Source organism: Ictidomys tridecemlineatus, chromosome 6, assembly GCF_052094955.1.
Source record: "Ictidomys tridecemlineatus isolate mIctTri1 chromosome 6, mIctTri1.hap1, whole genome shotgun sequence".
NCBI classification, from domain to species: Eukaryota; Metazoa; Chordata; class Mammalia; order Rodentia; family Sciuridae; genus Ictidomys; species Ictidomys tridecemlineatus.
Genome location: NC_135482.1, coordinates 96,282,654 through 96,302,128, shown reverse-complemented (window position 1 = coordinate 96,302,128; position 19,475 = coordinate 96,282,654). Strand labels below are relative to the sequence as shown.

The 19,475-nt window shown below is 38.0% G+C and overlaps 1 protein-coding gene across 3 annotated transcripts in view; it reads right to left on the bottom strand.

Annotated features, from left to right (window-relative positions):
* Window positions 1-1,963: 1,963 nt before the first annotated feature.
* The window catches only part of LOC144364932 (uncharacterized), an 80,225-nt gene continuing 62,713 nt past the window's right edge, over window positions 1,964-19,475 (bottom strand). Inside the window, exons 9-14 of one of the 3 annotated variants that reach the window (XM_078015233.1) lie at window positions 16,927-17,048; window positions 12,124-12,385; window positions 6,017-12,024; window positions 5,081-5,116; window positions 3,588-4,227; window positions 1,964-2,062 (exon numbers count right to left, since the gene is read on the bottom strand). In XM_078015233.1, coding sequence (XP_077871359.1) covers window positions 2,052-2,062; window positions 3,588-4,227; window positions 5,081-5,116; window positions 6,017-6,022 — 693 coding nt within the window. In that variant the 5' untranslated portion in view covers window positions 6,023-12,024; window positions 12,124-12,385; window positions 16,927-17,048 and the 3' untranslated portion in view covers window positions 1,964-2,051. Of the gene's footprint in view, window positions 2,063-3,587; window positions 4,228-5,080; window positions 5,117-6,016; window positions 12,025-12,123; window positions 12,386-16,926; window positions 17,049-19,475 lie in introns of those variants that run through there. The other 2 variants (XR_013423085.1, XR_013423087.1) reach the window with 2 other exon arrangements.

Below are 19,475 nucleotides of genomic sequence, written 5' to 3'. Positions count from 1 at the left end.
GTGTATTAATAGGTTTTGCCACTGATTATATTTATAAGTGTCTGTTAAAATATTTTCCAATTCTCTGACCTTGAACTCCTAAGTATTGATAAGTTCAGTAATGTAATGCATATTTAGTAAATATCTAAGTTGGATTACCTAAGATAATTTTAATTGCTAATCGTAAACAGAAATGTATCTATTCTTGTCTTACTACATGAAAAAGAAACACTACTCAATGTGCTAAGAATTCCATTCTGTGGCACAAAAATAGTTATAAAAGCACTAAATGCAACTTAATAAAATCAAAGAAACTAAATGAAGAATTCAAAATAAATAAGGAAAAAAGCTCTATATATGAGATATGTAAAACACTTTTCCAACAAGCAAAAAGATAAGCTCTGAAAGATTTGTTTTTGTGATGAAAAACAAAGCAATTCTTGTAGTTAATTAGAATTAATTGTTTCACAACACGGAAAAAACCTAAATAGATATTAGAACATCATGGTTATTTCTGGAATGGAAATTTTGAAAAACAAATTATAGGTGCAATTAACCTGGCTAAGATTTGATTGCATTTATTCACAAATTATGATTTAAAATGGTTTACACTTCCAATATCATATGGATTTTGGAAGAAAAAGAGAAGTGGTTTTGATCTCTGTTGAAATAATAAATTTTTCTGACTATTGATGTTAAAATGTAGAGGATTTTCTGTTCCTTTCATGCAAATGGTCCAGAAAGCAAAGATTTTGTTTCTTCAAGATACTTTCCATATGCTTCATGTTGTGTTTTACGCAGACCTTGACTTCTTAAGAAACGTGAGTCTTCTCAATTTTACAAGACCTCAATTTCCATCTTACAACTACCTCACCCAATATGTCTGCGTAATATTTTGGCACTTTGGGTTTGTTTGAAATTGAGCTATGATTGTATTTATTCAAATGTTCTTAAACCTTTGGACAGGTTTGAATTCTTTCAAAAACCATATTGTCATTCTAGAGATTTTGTACTTTATAGGATTTGGAAAAATTTTAGGGAGCTTCAAAATATCTCAAGTTATTTTCACTTTAACAAAAATAGAAGGAATAAAATTAATTAGGAATGAATTGTCATGGGATCCAACATTTTCATTCTCAGTTACTTGGGAATATAATGTAGGAGGAGCATGAGTTCAAGGTCAGCCTCACGAAAAAAGCAAGACCCTATATTAAATAACAAATAGATAATTAAATAATAAATAAAAATTGTATAAAACAACTAATAAATAATCATATAAAACACCTAGAATGATTCAATGTGTTATAATTTCTTTAAAGATATGATGTTTTAACTTTGTTGAGCTATATAAATCCATATGATTGATGTACGTCCAAGAAACTGTATGAAATTCTCAAATGCCTGATGCATCATAGTGTGCTATGATCAGCCCAGTCACTACTCTATAAGCCTGATGACGATCCAGAGACTGAGGAAAACCAGAAGTCATGTCTGAAGGTCTCCAAGTTTCATGTCTCAGAAAATGCACCTTACTGTCTATTGAACAAATTCTCAAAGGTTCCAAATTAAGGTGGGAATCTAGAGAGGGACAGAATTAGGCAATGATGAACTCAGGAGAGAAATGATGGTTCTAGGGGAAAGGTGCCTGAATATCCATTCTCATTCTTGGGAAACAGGGCCAAAGATTTTCAAAATATGTAGAACCTGTCAGCCTTTGCAAATTCCTCACTGGTATTTTATATTCTTTCTTTGCTGAAAATTTACAAGCATTTAGTACATATATTCTCAAATAGTTCTAAAGCTTGCACTTGTGATGTAAGGGATGCTGGAAACAGGCCAGTGATTACAACTGACTTGTGGATGAAGAAGGAGGGAAGTTTTCTGTAGGCATCCATGAGGGAGGTGCAGAATAGTTTTACACTGTGTCCATGACCTTCAGATTCCACACTCTCCCACCCCAGAAAGAGAGACAGCAATCAGAAAATGCATGCTGATTATTTTATTAGTCTATAGAGGACATGACTATGACCGTATTGTTCCAATGGCAGAATTTTCCGAAGGACATGGTCTTCTTATTCACTCTCTGAAACAAACAAAAAAAAAAGTGGGGGGGAGTTTGTAGGAAAGATGTGACATGCAGGAGGTTTCTAAAATCTGGCAGGCATCACTGAAGCCCTGCAGGGGAGAGCCCACGTCCTCTTCTTTTGCTTCTCCTTCCACCCTGGTAGACATCTTGCACTGAGCACGCTCACACATACATTATGAGGAAATAAAGATAACTACTGGAAGGAGAGGTATGAGGATTGAAACTCAACAAGTTACATTTTTCACTGCGTGAATGTGTGGTTTTAACACATCCCAATATCATGTGTCATTATACTGTAACCATAAAATAGTTAACATACCCCATAACATGGTAATCACAATGGATCAATAAAAATATACGAATAATACTTGTGGGATACTAATTTTGTGGATGGTATTGAAAATAGTCATGATTAGATGTACAAAGAGGATAACTGCAAAGTCCAACAATAGTAAGGGTATTACACATGGCTTGATTAGAGAAGGTTTGAGTCAGTAATTCCATGAATTACTAAACATCACAAAATAATAAATAAAGAAGGAGGCAAGAAGATGGAGAACGAGGAGGTATTTTGAGAAGAAGGAATAGATCAATTCAAAAAATAAGGTAGAAATTTGTTTAGAAAGAGGAAAAAGAACAAAAGAAAAAAAAAGGAGGGAAGGATGATGGTGAAATGATTTGTGTATCTCGTGAACTGCTCTGAAATTGTAATAAAATATGGTACTTGAAAGGAAAAACAACGAGATCTGAGTAGAAATAATTATACTCATTTGTAGAGTAAAATCGAGAGATGTGCTCATATAGTATGAATATTTCCAAGAGGATATACAAAAAAATTAATGATCCAGATTTATGGTGGAGGTTATGAGGAGGTAGGATAAGTGCATTCCTGATTTAGTTGAACACCTTTTTATTCAGTTGGACTTTCCAGTCAGGTGTAGATTAATTTGCCAAAAAGCATATAAAAATCGAGTGTCCAATTAGGAGTACAGAGGTGAATTCACATGGCAGGGATTCTGGACTGAGAGGCCCAGTGGTTGATAGAACTGACTTTACATGGTCACAAGGAAACAGGAAATGGGCAATCATCTGAGTCTGAGCAAGGAGACACAGAACAAAGGGAGATCAATGCCCTGCCTCCCAAAAGCAACCATGCTCAGTAAACATTGAGAGAAAGGACATTTGGTACAGGTTGACAGATGATCAGAGTTACCTTCAAGAACTTAAATGGTCATCCTACACTGCCCAAGAATGCCTGATTATAAAGTACACATTATAAAAGTACACATTTAGAAATGTGTACTTTCAACATGTTTCCAGATGATTTGTTAGCACCTTCAATTTTGAGAAGAACAACAATTAGGGCCTTTGTTAGAGAGTGAGCTTAAATCACAGCTGCCCCAGAATTCTAGGGTAGACTAGGTAGGTTGAGCTGGGGAGGACTTTATACTCTATTCACTTGGGAAAGTGAAGGTGATGCCCAGGGATTGGCAGGATGATATTAGGCAAAGCTCCCAATTACCTTCTGATTTGGGGGGTCCCCTGCTGCTGTCCAGGATGAGGAGGGCAACCTTACTGCTGCTGCTGCTGCTGGTCTCCTTGCTGGGGGGGACCCTGTGGCTGTCCGGGACGAGGAGGGCGACCTTGCTGCTGCTGTTGCTGCTGCTGCTGCTGCTGCTGGCCTCCTTGCTGTGGGGGTCCCTGTTGCTGTCCAGGACGAGGAGGGCGACCTTGCTGCTGCTGCTGGCCTCCTTGCTGTGGGGGTCCCTGTGGCTGTCCGGGACGAGGAGGGCGACCTTGCTGCTGCTGCTGGCCTCCTTGCTGTGGGGGTCCCTGTGGCTGTCCGGGACGAGGAGGGCGACCTTGCTGTTGCTGCTGGCCTCCTTGCTGGGGAGGTCCCTGTTGCTGTCCAGGACGAGGAGGGCGACCTTGCTGCTGCTGCTGCTGGCCTCCTTGCTGAGGAGGTCCCTGTTGCTGTCCAGGTCGAGGAGGGCGACCTTGCTGTTGCTGATTGCCTCCTTCTGGTGGTCCCTGCTCTGAGTCATCACCTTCATCTTCATCTTCATTGTCATCTCCACCATCAGCAGGGGGTCTGGGTGGGCGTCCTCCAGGAGGTGGTCTGTGAGGGACTTGTTCGGAGCTCTGGCTTGGGTCCTCAACCTCTGTGTGAGTACAGCACAAGAGCAGATGTGATGGCTGGTGGAAGAACCTCACCAAGCATTTCTCTGGCCTTGGTACACAGACTCTTTATTCTAGACCTTGCTTCTCAACTCTAACCTCCTTTTCCATTTCCTCCTCACGGGGAGATCTCTTAACTGACATACTCATCATGTGGACTGTTTCTTACCCAGATTTGAAAGTTTTTCTCCTCTGAATTTCTGTTAAGGAAAAACTTTGATACCTTCCAGTTGCCAAGCAAAGCAAAGGGATTGTATATACAAATGTTACTAGCTTTACTTCTGCATGCAGTGATAACTTGTTGTCTATGAATTCATGACAGACATCTAAGCCACATGTTGAATGAAGACATGTATTCGTTTAGTGACCTACACTAACCTTGATAACATATAATAGAGTGAAGGAAACCCAAGGTGATGGGCCACAGGGAATTGGCTTAGACCGTGTAGCATGTATTGATCCTCTATAAGTACTGATCCACAGTATCACAAGGTACACAGACACAATTCTGTGCATTTAGTTTCAGAGTTCTATCATCCAGGGGATTTAGGAAGCACTGAATGACCACTGAAGATGTAGATTAGCTCACTTGCATTTTCTGTCACCTCTCAAAAACTCTTTCTCTCTGGGCAACAGCCTAACTCTGCCTTTTGTTATCACGCTAGCAGTTCTGGTCATTTTCCCCAGAATTAATTTTTGGAAAGGCTTTTTTATATTATTGAGGGAAATGACCTCCATTAGTTCCTGAAAATAAAAATGATGGTAAGGAGAGGTTGTTGAAATGAACTTTCCTGAGGAAAAGGAGGAGAAGGTCAACTGAGGATGAACTGGCCTTACCTGTTGATAGAGTGGAAGGGCCTTCATAGCTGACCTCTAGGAAATAAGAACAGATGAAGTGAAAAGTTAGTCACCAATCTCAGGGGTCACCCATGTTCTCCTGGGAAAGGTGACTTCCAACCACAACCTGGACCCCCTCTAAGTGAACTCAGCCATGCTCTCTGATGCTGAGGAAAACGGAGGAAGAAGTGAGAGAAAGGCCTGGTGGTGACCCTGCTTAGCCTCGCCACTTTCATGAAAATATGAAAACCATTTAGGTATTAACTAGCATCTGTAAAACATTATGGCTAATATATGATAAGAGTTCTGGGTACTTCAATATCACAAGTGGGTATTTTGGTTTTTTTCCACCTCTTTGAAACCCTTAGTGCTTCTTCACTTCATTTTTCGAGTTTGGAAATCTTCCATGCACTTTAAGGCCCACTTCATGCACACAGCTCATTGAAATACTGATTGTAAGTCAGAGATAAATGAGAAATTGGACCCTGATATTTATCTCCCTCTCTTTGGCAGCGTCCAGTGTAGTCTCTGGATCTCTGTCTCTGACATAGCTCTGATGTTGGGATTTCTCCTTCCTGTGTCCTGCATCTGCTAGAGCCTGGAAGCCTACAGCCTGTCTGCTTGGAACACAATAATGTCTCCACAGCAGGCTTCCCTGTGTCAGTCTCCCACCTTCCTTGCATCTCTGACAACATGGAAGAATCTTTCTTCAAATGCAAAACTTACATCTCCATGCTTCTAGTTGAAAATTTATAGGGATGTTCCAACTTTACCTAAAAGTCTGAACCCCTGGCATGAAACAAATCCATATGTCATATTACAGTTTTCATAAAAACTCTGTTGTACTGTCCTCATAATCTTCCCTCCCTCTCCCTCCCTCTCTGTAGTGTGGCTTTCTAAACCACAGAAGTTTCTACAATCCCCATTTGCTTTTACCTTCATTTGAGCTCTGAGCTGGGCTCAGGGCCAGCAAGGCCACTGTGAGTAGGACCACCAGCATCTTGGAGGAGGTTCCGCAGTTGCTCCCAAATCTGTGCTGGGAGAAGCCTGACAATTCCCTTTATAAAGAGGAGCAGAACAGTGGTGCCTTTGAACTCCATGCTGGGTGACCTCACAGCTGACACACAAGGATGTCTTGCATCCTTGCTTTCTCTTTGGGACCTCAGCCCAGCAGGATGGGGTGGACAGGAGGTTGTCAGTATGTCCTTTCTAGTAGGTACAGCATGTGAGTTGAGCAACAGTGTTGAAGCAAAACTGTCCTCACAATCAGCACCAATATTAGAACAGAAGTTCCATAATTATGTGAATTTGTCTCTTTAATGAGACTATGAATCTGTCCTTCTACTGTGAATGTGTTTGTGGGAAGTTGTACTGCACACATTTTTTTGTGTGTCAACAATGACCTCATTTGCAATGTGTTTTGGTTGGTGCATGTGTTTTTCAAACCCAAACTCAGTCAATGAAGATCTTTGAGTCCCTATGTGTATTGAATATTGTGAAGGTGTGATGAGTTACTGCTATTTCTCCTCAGATCTCTGATGAGTCCGGAGCCACACATGAAAACGTGGTAATGAAACATTAACCCTTAGCCTGCTAGAACCCGTAAAATTGCCCAGAAATCATAGGACTGGCAATTATAAGGGAAGTCTTGATGTTGTACTAACACACATGGGCATAAAAAGTTCTGTTTTCACTCATATCTTTGGGTAGATTTAAAGCAAAGTTTTGAGATGATACTCTGTGAAATTCCCATAGCAGTGAAACACAGATACACATTTCCAAGATGAGCAGTGCTATTCCACAGTCTCACACTTTTTCAAAACATTGCCATTTTCCACAGTGTTCTTTATCACTTCCAGTAAAAATGGGTTAGGCATAATTATGCACTTTATTAGGGCAGGCTCATAGCCCCTTGGAATTCTCAATTTCATTGCATTCACATTCTGTGTTACAGTTAGATTCTATCTGGTTGTCTGAGATTGGTATTCACAGTGAGGAACATCCTTTGCAATAATCTTAGTGGTCATCATCTCTACTCTCACAAAAATAGGTGATTGATTGTGTTCTGAACTCATCCTCCCTGCATTTATTTATCATTTTATGTTTCCCCCCCTCCATCATTTTGGGAGAATTCCTTTATTTAATCTTACACATCAACTTTTATTCCTTTCGTCACTAGCTGTGTTTCTTTTTTTTTTTTTATTCCAGAATTCTGAAGCAGGGTACTGTGTTTCTGACAGGTCTCCGCATGACTTGCTGTACCATCTGCTATTCATTGTGCTCTCTAGTAGTTACCTGCTCACCCTTATCAGGGACAATCTAAACCCTTCTGTACTACCAGCAGCATCTCATCCCTTCAGACCTTCTCCAGGTGTGTGCAAGTGTTCAGTTATGCAGGACTGGTGATAAGTTGAGGGGCTTGTTTGGAGGTATGGTGGGATAGTTATGGGATTGGAAATGGTAAAGAGGTCTGCTGCATTCTGGCTGGGCACAATTCAGGAGCCACTTGTCAAAAGAAACAAACTTTATTTTTGAACCACAGAGGCCAAACAAACAGCTCCTCAGGAAAAATCCTCAGAGCCCAACTGCCACCACCGGCTTTCCACAACCCTCTCACCCAAACACAAGCCTCACCACCTCCCACAATCCTCCTTCTCTTGATGCCAATTGGTTGGGTCACGTGGGCGGAGCCAAAGAAGTCCCCCAATGAGCATCACCGCAGAGGAGCCAATCAGCTAGATGTTGCTGGGGCTGCTGTGAGCCAATCATCAGCTGGCAGTCTGAAAGTTTGCTGGCAGCTGGAAGTTTGCTGGGGCCCCTTCGGCTGTGGCTCTCAACATCTCCCCCTCTGTTTAAACAACAAGCATGTGGCTTAGGGACCATGCCTGCCTTAGGCTGTCCAATAGTACATATTTTCCTTACCCGTTATCGGATGAGCTGACCTCAAGGAGTCAGCCTCTTGTCTTAGGTTGGTACCACTGCAATTGGATCTTACCTGTCACTGACTACCGGTCCAGTATACAGCCACATCTGTGGAGAGGTCTTTGTACCAGCTGGGGGGTGAGGTTCTTTGCCTCACCTCTGTTAGCCCCCAAATTTTAGCTGAACTATCATGACAAGCAGAAGGGAGGAAGATATACCAAGCCAAACTAAAGGCTCCAGGCGATCCTGTATGTGCCCTGATATGTCCTATAAAGAATGGATATTTTCTGTCCCATATTAGTCTTTGTATAGTGGAAAGCAAAGAGAAAACTGTAGAGGAAGGGGAAATTCTACCAGCATCTTCAAGGGATACTATAGCATTAACTATATACTGACTATCAGAAAATAAATTAAATACAGAATCTTTAAACATCACAAAAGCTTGTAATACTGCATTAAGCTCTACCTTTTGAGCTGATTGTTTGGTTACTAAAAATGTGAAAGTTTGATCAGGTGTAACTATTGCTGCTGTACCATTATTTGACCCACCAGTGAATATATTTGGAGCATACATGATAGGTGTTTTTCTTGTCATTTTTGGAAAAATTACAGGATGCGATGACCAAAAAGACAACAAAGGATTAGATGGTAAGTGGTTATCAAATGAAACATTAGATTTGCACATGATTATTGCCCAAGTATTTAATTCATTAGCTAACTCATCAATTTGATCCATAGTATATGGAGTAATAATTTTATTGGGAGAAATTCCAAACACTCCCTTTGCTGCTTTTATTCCTTTGAGTATTAATTGTCCTACAGCTTCAGAATACCTAGTAAGAATAGATAGGAGAATAAGATAAATGTATCCATAATAATGGACCTTCTTGCCAAATTCTCCTGTAGGAATATTTTTTGTTGGTAGTACAATAAATAATAAAGGCAGACTTATATCAATTCTATCCAAATGCATATTTACTATATATGTTTCAATGATTTTTAATGTCTTTCTTGCTTCAGGCGTTAACATGCGGGGTGAATTTGGATTTGATGGACCTTTTAGGATATCAAATAAAGGTCCCAACTCTCCTGTTGCTATGCCTAGATAAGGCCTTATCCAAATTATGTCTCCTAATAACTTTTGAAAGTCATTAAGTGATTTGAGTTGATCTATTCGTATTTGAATTTTTGGTGGACGGACCATGGTTGAGGATAATAGAACTCCTACATAATTAATTGGACAATTTAATTGTACTTTATCTATTGCTATCTCTAGATTATAATTTTTAATAAATTTGTAAGTGTGGCATAACATTCTAGCAATGTGTTTTTAGTTTTGTGTGCTAATAATACATCATCCATATAGTGAAATATTTGTAATTCGGGATTTTGATTTCTAAGTGGCTGGATAACTTTGTTAACATAAATTTGACATATAGTTGGGCTGTTAGCCATCCCTTGAGGGAGTACTTTCCATTCATGTCTCTGATCAGGACCTTCATGATTCAGTGCAGGGATAGTAAATGCAAAACGTGAACTATCCTCAGGATGAATTGGAATTGAAAAAAAACAATCTTTAATATCTATAACTAAAACATACCAGGTATTGGCAAAGAGGACAATTGGGGAATCGCCGATTGAGTAGGTCCCATAATAATCATCTCATTATTAATGGCTCTTAAATCTTGCAATAATCTCCATTTACCAGATTTCTTTTTGATGACAAAAATGGGAGTATTATGGGGAGGTACAGAAGGTTGTACATGTTCTTCCGCTAATTATTGTTTGACCAGGTCATGAGCTGCTTGTATCTTTTCTTTAGTCAGGGGCCACTAAGAAACTCATACTGGTCTTTCTGATTTCCAAGAAATTTTTATTGTCTCAGTGACCCCTCCTGAAAATCCAATCCATGTCTGTCTGTTCCTTGATCTATTTGTATTGGTGCTGCTATACCTTGTTCTTGTTCTCCTAATCTTTTTCCTTTCCTAAAATCTTGTCTAGCCATAATAGTGGACACATTTAAATTGATGTTATTTGTTAATGTTAGTCCTAATTGATCTAGGACATCTCGTCCCCATAAATTTATGGGAAGATAAGTCCTTTTAGAGTAGAAGAACTTCATCCCAATAATAAGCCTACTATTCCTTGGGGAAGAGGTCCTTTTACCCCTGTTGGAATGATTTGAACTCCCATCTCGAGTTAGTACTGCTCTGGTGGAGGTGCAGATGTCCAACCCTGCGCTCCCTCTGGCTCATCTGATGAGAGATCTGATGGATAATGTGTCCTGGGCACTACCCTGATGGTGTTGCTAGGTTCCTCCAGTGCCCCATATGTTTGTGGTTGTGGCCCCTGGAGCACTGGGCCCCCCTGTCCATTTTTTGGCAATGGAGCCCAATGCCATTCTCCATGATATCATGGGTAAACACCTGGTTCTTGTCTATTTTTTGCTAATGGAGTACTCTCTATGGTGTTTTGTGAATGGCATTCATTAGCCCAATGTCTCCCTCTATGGCATCATGGGCAAATATCCGGTATTCTACTCCTTTGATACCTAGTTTTGTTAAACCCTCCTTCTATGAGGCAATTCCTTTTAACATCTAAAGCCTGTTGTACCGAAGCTGCCAAGATTTGCCCTTGTTCATTAATGTCTCTACATAATTTAATATATGTGTTTAAATCTTCATGTTTCCATGACCTCTCTGCACCAATGATTTGCTTGCTCATAAGCCAGTTGTTTTATTAATGGCATTGCTTGTTCTGTATTCCCAAAAACTCTGGTAGCTGTTTGAATAAGCCTATCTACAAATTCAGTGTAAGGTTCATTATCTCCTTGTATTACCGTAGATAATTGACCTTGTAAACCTCCATGTCCTTGTAAAGTCTTCCATGTTCTAACCGCATCTACAGCAATTTGTGAGTATATGGCAGGATCATATGCAATTTGTTGCTGCTGACCCTCATAAGGTCCCTTTCCTAACAACATATCTAGATTTTTCTGAGGATAACTGGCTGCTGCATTTCACCTAGCCATCTCGTTGCAAAATTCCTCATTGGCAACCTTCCATAACAGGTATTGTCCTCCATTTAGCACAGCATTACACATACTAGTCCAATCTGCTGGCATCATGTTCAAGTTGGTAATGGATTCGACCATGCTTATAGTGAAGGGTGCTTGAGGACCATAGGTTGTTATAGCCTCTTTTAGCTACTTCACTGTTTTGAAATCTAAAGCATGGTGAATTCACTGCCCTCCTGCTTACTCAAATACAGGGCATGCTAATCTTTGAGATCCTGTCTCAGAATCCCATCTATCAACTATGGGGGTTGGGGGCCCCCCAGCATATGTTGTCTCCATAGGTGGAGCTGTTGGTTGGACACTTACGCCCTCTGGTGATAGAAAGGTGTTAGTAGCAGCCTAGTGTTGTAACTTTTCCCCTGATAGCTTATCCTGCTCTAAACTTTCTTCCCCTTTCTGACTATCTCGAGAGGCCTCCTCTTTTTCCTGATCTAATATGTCCTCTACCATATCTGCACTGGATTAGCCAAACAAAATCGTATCATTATCCACAATGGCAATGTGCCAACTGACAGAGTTCCTGGGTTTTCCTTTTCTATCCTTTTTAAATCTTCACCATGATGGTTCCATTGTGATATATTCAATAACCCCTCTTTAATGAACCGTGGCTACATTTTTGTGTTGTATCAACATATGCCCTAACTGTTCTTGATTTTACTGGGGTACCTCCTTCCTCTAACAATTTACTTAACACTCTTTCAGTTTGTTTTTTACTAATTTCTGATCCCATAGTTCTACTATAACTGTAACACAACCCAACAAGTTAACACCAAAAAACCCAAAATAGAATGAAACAAAAATGGAACAAAAATTCATTATATCAGCCTTTCTATCCTCCTGAAATGTCCATCCATCCTTTCTCCCTATCTGTTCCTCAGACGCAAATAGTTTTTCCTCAGATGTGAGCAGTTTTTCTTCCATCTCACTCATCTCCAGGGACAGGCAACTTAAAATAAAAGTGAAACAAAATGAAAGAAGAATCTTAAAATGGCTATCCATCCTCTTCCCATGCCCTCAGGGGCGAGCAGTTTACCTTATCACTTACCCTCAGTCATTCCTTGTGCAGGCCACCAAATGCTGCAGTCTGGCTGGGCACAATTCACAAGCCACTTGTCAAGCAGAAATTAACTTTATTTTTAGAACACACATGCCACACCACACAAGCTCTTCAGGAATTCCCTCAGAGCCCAACTTCCATCACCATCTTCTGGTGAGCCTCTCAACCTCCACTCCTCCCTCTCTTGAGGCCGATGGTCTGGTTCGCATGGGCGGAGCCAAAAGAGTCCCCCAATGAGCAGCTCTGTGATCTGAAAGGGTGGGGAAACAGCCCAATGAGCATCACTGCAGATGAGCCAATCAGCTGTCAGCTGAAAGTTTGCTGGGGCTGCTATGAGCCAATCAGCTGAAAGTTTTCAGGGCCCGCTTCGGCTGTGGCTCTCAACACAAGCCAGCTGCCAGGCAAAAACTTCCACTTTCCCCTAACATCTCTGGATTCTATAGGACAAGTGTAATCTTTGAAATTGTTTTTAAAGTATTTGCTAGTCCTTGTAACTTTAGAAGAACAACAAATATGTAATAAATGTGAGAAAATTGTACAAGCTGAAGAAGCCTTCAATTTTCTAAAAATATTTGAACTAGGTTTGGTGAAGGGACATGAATGAAAATGTAGGTTGCTTCTTCCTGAAACCCACCATTCCCTTTCTTCTACTTTATCATTGCTGAATTCTGAGTCTCCCTACGTCCCCCATCATTCTTTATCAAATCCTCAGTAAATTTCATAAGAGGCAGCATGATGGACTTTAAGTTGGAAGTTAGGTGCAGTCCTTCAGACTTGATTTTAAAGTCTTTTCTCTTACGATCTTTGGACACCCGGTAACTTAATTATACTCAATATTAGGAATGATAAGAGGGACACAATTAGATTTTTCAGGAATTTCATACAATCTGAGATATTAATCACATTTATCTATGTGACTCAGCAGATATGAAACATTTCTCATTGCCTGTGAAAATGTAACATAGCCAATAACCCTAATTAGTTTACTATCTCTCTTATATAAAGAAAGTAATTTCTTTGAGGGTATTCCAAGATCCTCAGGAAGCTTGCAAACTGATTGTGAGAGCAAAAATTCTTAATATGGCCTTTGATTTTGGAAAGTTGCCAAAAATGCCCAAAGGCTAAGAACATTTCATTGAAAACAATTACATCTTACTGTGAAACTATATTAAAGTGACAAAATATTGTCAGGCAAATATAAATTATATAGTGGCCAAATGAAAACCAAGTTGTTTTAACACTGAGGAGGCCCCCTTTTCTTACGTGACTTCATAAAAGACAACATGAAGCATAAGAAATCATTTTGAAGAAACACAAAAGTCTTTATTACTTATAGGGTTATTTCAAAGACAAAGAAAAACATCTACCTTTTAAGACAATGTTAGAATAAGATTTTGTCATTTTAACAGAGATCATACTAGCTGTTATATTTGTAACATTTTTTATATTAAGATTTGCCATTAAAAATAAAATATAAATTAATTTATTCAATATTAGCTAGTTTACACAGGTTGAGTTATTTTTCAAGGTTCTTTTTCACAAATCTATAATTTTGTTATATCTATTTAGATTTTGTCCTCTTCTTCTTTATGGAATGAGCAATAATTCTTAGGGCAAAAATGATCCTCATTTTTCCTTAAGAAGAACAAATCCTTTATACTTCAAAGATCCACATGAATACAAATACTTGATTCACTTTTCTCACATGGTTGTTTTCCTTACATATTTTACTTGTAATTTTCATATATATATAGGACTTTTTGTCTCTCAGTAACTTTAGCTGTGTGAAGCAAATGCTTAGTCATAATACAGCTATTGGATTTAGCATTGATCAAGTTCATTAACACAGGAAAATGCCTTACATGTTCTTTAATAAGAGGATACATTTGTATTAACAAATTAGTATTTTTTCATATCCTCATATGAGATTTGAATGAGAACTGGAAATGTTCTAGCAGAAGACATATTATAAATATTATCATTGTACAAAAGTTCATTTAAACACGTTTATCTCTCACAAACTTATTTATATATTCTTAACAATTGTGTTTGGATTACTCATGAATGTTCCATGACATTTGACACAGCTAACCATTATCTGCAGTTAACTCTGTGTACAGTGTTTGTCTATCAGGCAGTCATCATCCGAGTAAGACTCATAAAAAAGTTAAATGCATGTTGATTCCTTGAGAATCAAGTTGCTATTTTTACAGTTTTCCCTCAGCATAAACTTCCAGTTCATCATACTAAACATGTTAGTACCTTTGGATATGAAGGGACTTCTTTCAAATGTAAATTTTATGTCCTTGCTTAAAGAAAAAGAAAGAAGCCCAAAGAGGGTCTTTATTTATTTATTTATTTATTTATTTATTATAGTTTATGCTGGTACCACTCTCTGGGGTGACAAAAGTCTAGAGTCTTCACTAGTAACACAGCATTAATATTCTGCTTTTAAGGAGAAATTACCAAGGCAGAGAGGATGCTTCCTGTATTGATGTTTTGTTTTTTTTTCAATTGCCCTCAAAGATTTTTCATGTGAAAATGCATAGGTGTGACTTCTTATTTTCTCACTGCTGTTTATGATAGACATGAAGTAACAGAGCCTGCATTTCCACTTGTGTATCTATTCTTTGGTTGTGTGATATTAACATTCAGTATGGTTGTAAAGACCCAAAAAGAACAAAAATTATGGGTGCTCATATAATTCTGAAAGCAAATTAGTTACAAAAGAAGACATTTTTCTTAAATAAAAAAAATTAAGCTAGTTTTATTTACTGAAGACTTAAGTCACAGGAACTTGAAAAGCATTTCAGTTCATTTTTGTAAAATTCTTAGAGAATATTAAATTTACATAAAACTTATTTTTCTTTAAGACAATTAAATAGAATTCTTTTATCTCGTCCTTGGGCACTACCATCTATGCTTAAAAATATTGCACATATAAAACATTTACTTGAACTTATATAAATGTACAAATGTTAACAGACCTTATTTTCATTTAGTGTTTTAGAAAACTGTGTGACATGAATAAATATATCCCACTTTTTTCCTGCAGCATTTGAGTTCCCTCATGTTTTCTTCCATTTATTACACACATGAATAATATTTTAGATTAAAAACTTCGCTTTGGCCATGAGAGTCTTAAATTATTTTTCACTAGTTCATCACTGTCTCTAAAAAAAAAGTGCAGTTTGATGATAGAAGAGAAACTGAGTCCCTGGATTGAAATTAGCTCATTATTGCCTTTCTACTGGAACTTGTCCTATCTGATAAAGGTCAGTCCATTTACTGTGAAGACTTCTGATGTGGGAGCCAGTGTAACTTTTGAACCAAGAATATAAGTAACAAAAAATATTGGTGAGAATGTGAGGGGAAAATACACTCATACATTCCAATCGTGGGTGGGACTGCAAATTGATGCAACCATCCTGGAAAGCAGCATGCAAGTCCTCAGAAAACTTGGAATGGAACCATCATTTGGATTATTGATTGCTGCGCCCCTCCCCTGACTCAGGCAATGGCAAGGCCCTACTGAGGTGGATGGCGCAAGGCGTCCATCCTCTGGAGGAGCGCAGTATGTTTCTGGGAATGGGCTGATTTGTTTTTGTATTCCTTTAATAAGTATGGTTTGGATTTCTCATATGACCATTAAGTATAAAGGAAAAATCATGACTTTCCCAATTAATGCAACTACTTCTAAAGCATAGATCTGTTTGCTCTAAATGCAATGATTCAGCTGTGGAGTGTAAATTGTTAATGTCTAAAGAAAAACTCCCTGTATTCCTGTCAGGGAAGTTTTTGAGAAATTAAATTAAAATCTAGAGAAGAAAAGTTAATGTTAAGAAGATAGATTAGTGCTTAGTACTGGGCAACTTGTTCTTGTTCCTGTGCACAATGGTTTGTGCTCTTACTTTTGTTTGATTAAAAGTAATAACAAGTCAACCCCTTGCCGTAACCATGGCACCGGTTCCAGTCAGTAAGTCAAGAAAGAATTGTCAAGGTATAGGCCAATAGTTTGGGACATTTGTAACTATTATTAAAAGTTAACTAAGCAGAAACTGCTCAAAGCAAAACGCGAACTGAAAGTACAAATGCTTGCTTATGCATAAGCCAAGATACATTCTTCTATTCTAATTGTAGCTACATAATATTTTGTTTTGTTTGAATAATGATTCCTGTTTTGTAACCACAAAGTACTGTAAGCCTGCCAAAATTAAAAGTATATATGATCAACTTCACAAGTAAAGATTGGGATCAACACCTTCACTTTGGTGTCTGTGTTGTTTCTCCACCCCCTCTTTCGCCGACTCCTCACCATCCGTTCGTCTCCTGAGACCCCCTGTTGGAGCTGGTCTCCGACAATTGATCCCACTCCTCAGCTTATACACAAAGGAGTACAGTGTATACAGCTTATACACTGTAAGTATACAGTGACACAACCACATTAATGTTTATAGCAGCTCATTTCATAATAACTAAGCTATGGAACCAGCCTGGGTGCCCTTCAACAGATGAAAGGATAAAGAAAATGTATTATATACATAATGGAATATTATTCTGCCATTAAAAATGAATATGATTTTTCTGGTAAATGGATAGATCTGAGACTATTATGCTAACTGAAATAAGCCAATCCTTCCAAAAACACAACAGTTGAATGTGCTCTTTGATATGAGGATACTAACACACAAAAAAAGGGGGAAGTCCAGTGGCTTAAACAAAGTGGAATGAAGGTATGGGAAGGGAGGGTAGAAATAGGAAAGACAGTGAGATGAATCTAGCATAACTTACCTAAGTTCATATATGAATACATCACAATGAATCTCTACATCATGTACAACCACAGGAATTGGATCCTAAGTTGCATTCCATGTATTTATAATATGTCAAAATACACTCTACTGTTATATATGCTGAAAAAGAACAAATAAATTTTAAAAAATTAAACAAATACTCAAATATATTGGGCAACTTGACGCAAATGTGGCATTCATATTTAAGAAACAACACAGCAATGACCTCTGCTATGGTTGGAAATAATTTGAGTATTCACCAAGAATCATATGTTGTTTTTTGATTTCATTGTAAGGTAGTTGGAAGATGGATTTGTCATCTGCGATCTGACCTCTACATGTTCAAGGAGAAGCAATGAGCCCAGGGTCTGCATGTGATTCTCCTGCAGATTACAATCCTGCTATTAGAACAATTTAAAAATAAACTTGAGCGTCCACTTAAATTCGAGGTAATCATCCATGAGTAAGGACTAATAAATCCCATTTAATAATGTGGTTTTAAATTTCATTATAGTTCTTTCTTTCTTCTTATAGTCATCTGTTATGTTTAGATACTTAGTTATATGTTTTGATTCATATATATATATATATATATATATATATATATATATATAAAATTTTTTTAGTTTTTCAATTACAGACTTTTGCTTGGTGGCTACCTTGATGCTCACAACACCATATTTTGATTTTATAGAGTTATTTTAAAATGATAACAACACAATATAATTTTAAAGATAAGAGAAAATATACTAATTAAAATTTCTAACCTTGCTCTACCTTAGTTCCTGCATTTTGAATTTTTGATGTACCTATTTACATATCTTTTTTTTTAATATGGAGATTGAACTCAGGAGTACTTGGCCACTGAGCCACATCCCCAGCTCTGTCTTGCATTTTAGTTAGAGACAGGGACTCACTGAGTTGCTTAGCACCTTGTTTTTATTGAGGCTGACTTTGAACTGGAGATCCTCCTGCCTCAGTCTCCTGAGCTGCTGGGATTACAGGTGTGCATCATTATACTCAGACTACATATCATCCTGAAATGTTTTTTTTTAAAATTTTGGTCTTCATAGTAAAGATATCAGTGGCTTACACACCATGTTTACAAAGTCACAGCATTTTCAGTTTGTCTGTGCAATTACTCCTACCAGTGGGCTTCATATCATCTCATGTTTTCTTCTTAGCAATAACAATCACTTTCAGTTTGATGAATTCCCACTGGCATTTCTTGTATGTTAGGTCTGGTGGATATATAACATCTCAGCTTCTGTTTGTCTGGGCATGTCTTTATTGCTCCATCATTTCTAAATGAAGCATTCCTGGGTACAGTATTCTTAGTTGGCAGATTTTATCCTTCAGCACTGTGAAAACCTTCATGCTACTATTTCCTGGCCTGATAGGTTTCTCTGTAAGAATTTGCTGTCAGGGAAGTTGGGGCACAAGTTGCATGGTTTTAATTTCTTTTCTATTGCTGCCTTGAGTATCCATCCTCTCTTAATCTTTCACTTTGAGATCTTTATTACAATACTACTGGTTTTAGACTTGAGTTATACCTGACTTTTGATTGACTTCCTTGAACCCAGATATTTGTGCCCTTGTCTAGGACTGGAAGTTTTGTTATCTTTTTGAATAAGTTTTCCAAAACTTGGGTATTATCATGTCTCTCTTGTATGCTAATATCCTAAATACTTGATTTTTAATGCTATCCCATGGCTCCCACAATATCTTCATTCCTCTGTATTCTTTTTCCTTCTTTCTCCTCTAACTATGTACTTTCACGTAGCCCAATTTCCAGCTCACTAATCTTGTTTGATATACTCTACTATCATTTTTTTCTTTCCTGTTTTTAATTTCATTTATTTTTCAGCTCAAAATTTTCTGTTTGATTTTTTTCATCACTTTCTTCTCTCTGTTAAGACTTTGTTAGAGTACTGACTCATCCTCTTGGAGATCACTGAATGTCCTTTATTTGTATATCTGTTAAATTCTCTATGTAAGAGTTTGCCCTTGCTGGACAGTTTCTGGATTTTATTTTGATTGTTAGTTGGGGCTGTGGTTCCTTGAGAGTTCTTGGTGCCTGTTGGTATGTGATGTAGTCTGCTTTTCTATGCCTGACTAAGTGCCCTTTTGGTCATCGTTTTTCTTAATTTTTAGTGTATATTAATTATACAGAATAAGGGGCTTCACCTTGCATTTTTATACATGTGTATAATATGCTTGATCATAGCCACCCCCAGTTACCTTCTCTGACATTACCCTGATCCCCTTCCTCTTTTCTAACAGTCTCTGTTCTACTTTCATGTCATCTTACTTTTTTCCTGAAGATTGCACATATGCAAGAAAAATAATATACACTACTTGTTTTTCAGTCTGGCTTATTTTGCTTAATGTGATGATCTCTATTTCCATCCATTTTTCTGCAAATGAAATGATATTATTCTTTTATTTTTACTTTTTACTTTTGGGGGTACTGGTATTGAACTCAGGGGCATTCAAGCACTGAATCACATCCCCAGCCCTATTTTGTATTTTATTTAGAGACAGGAT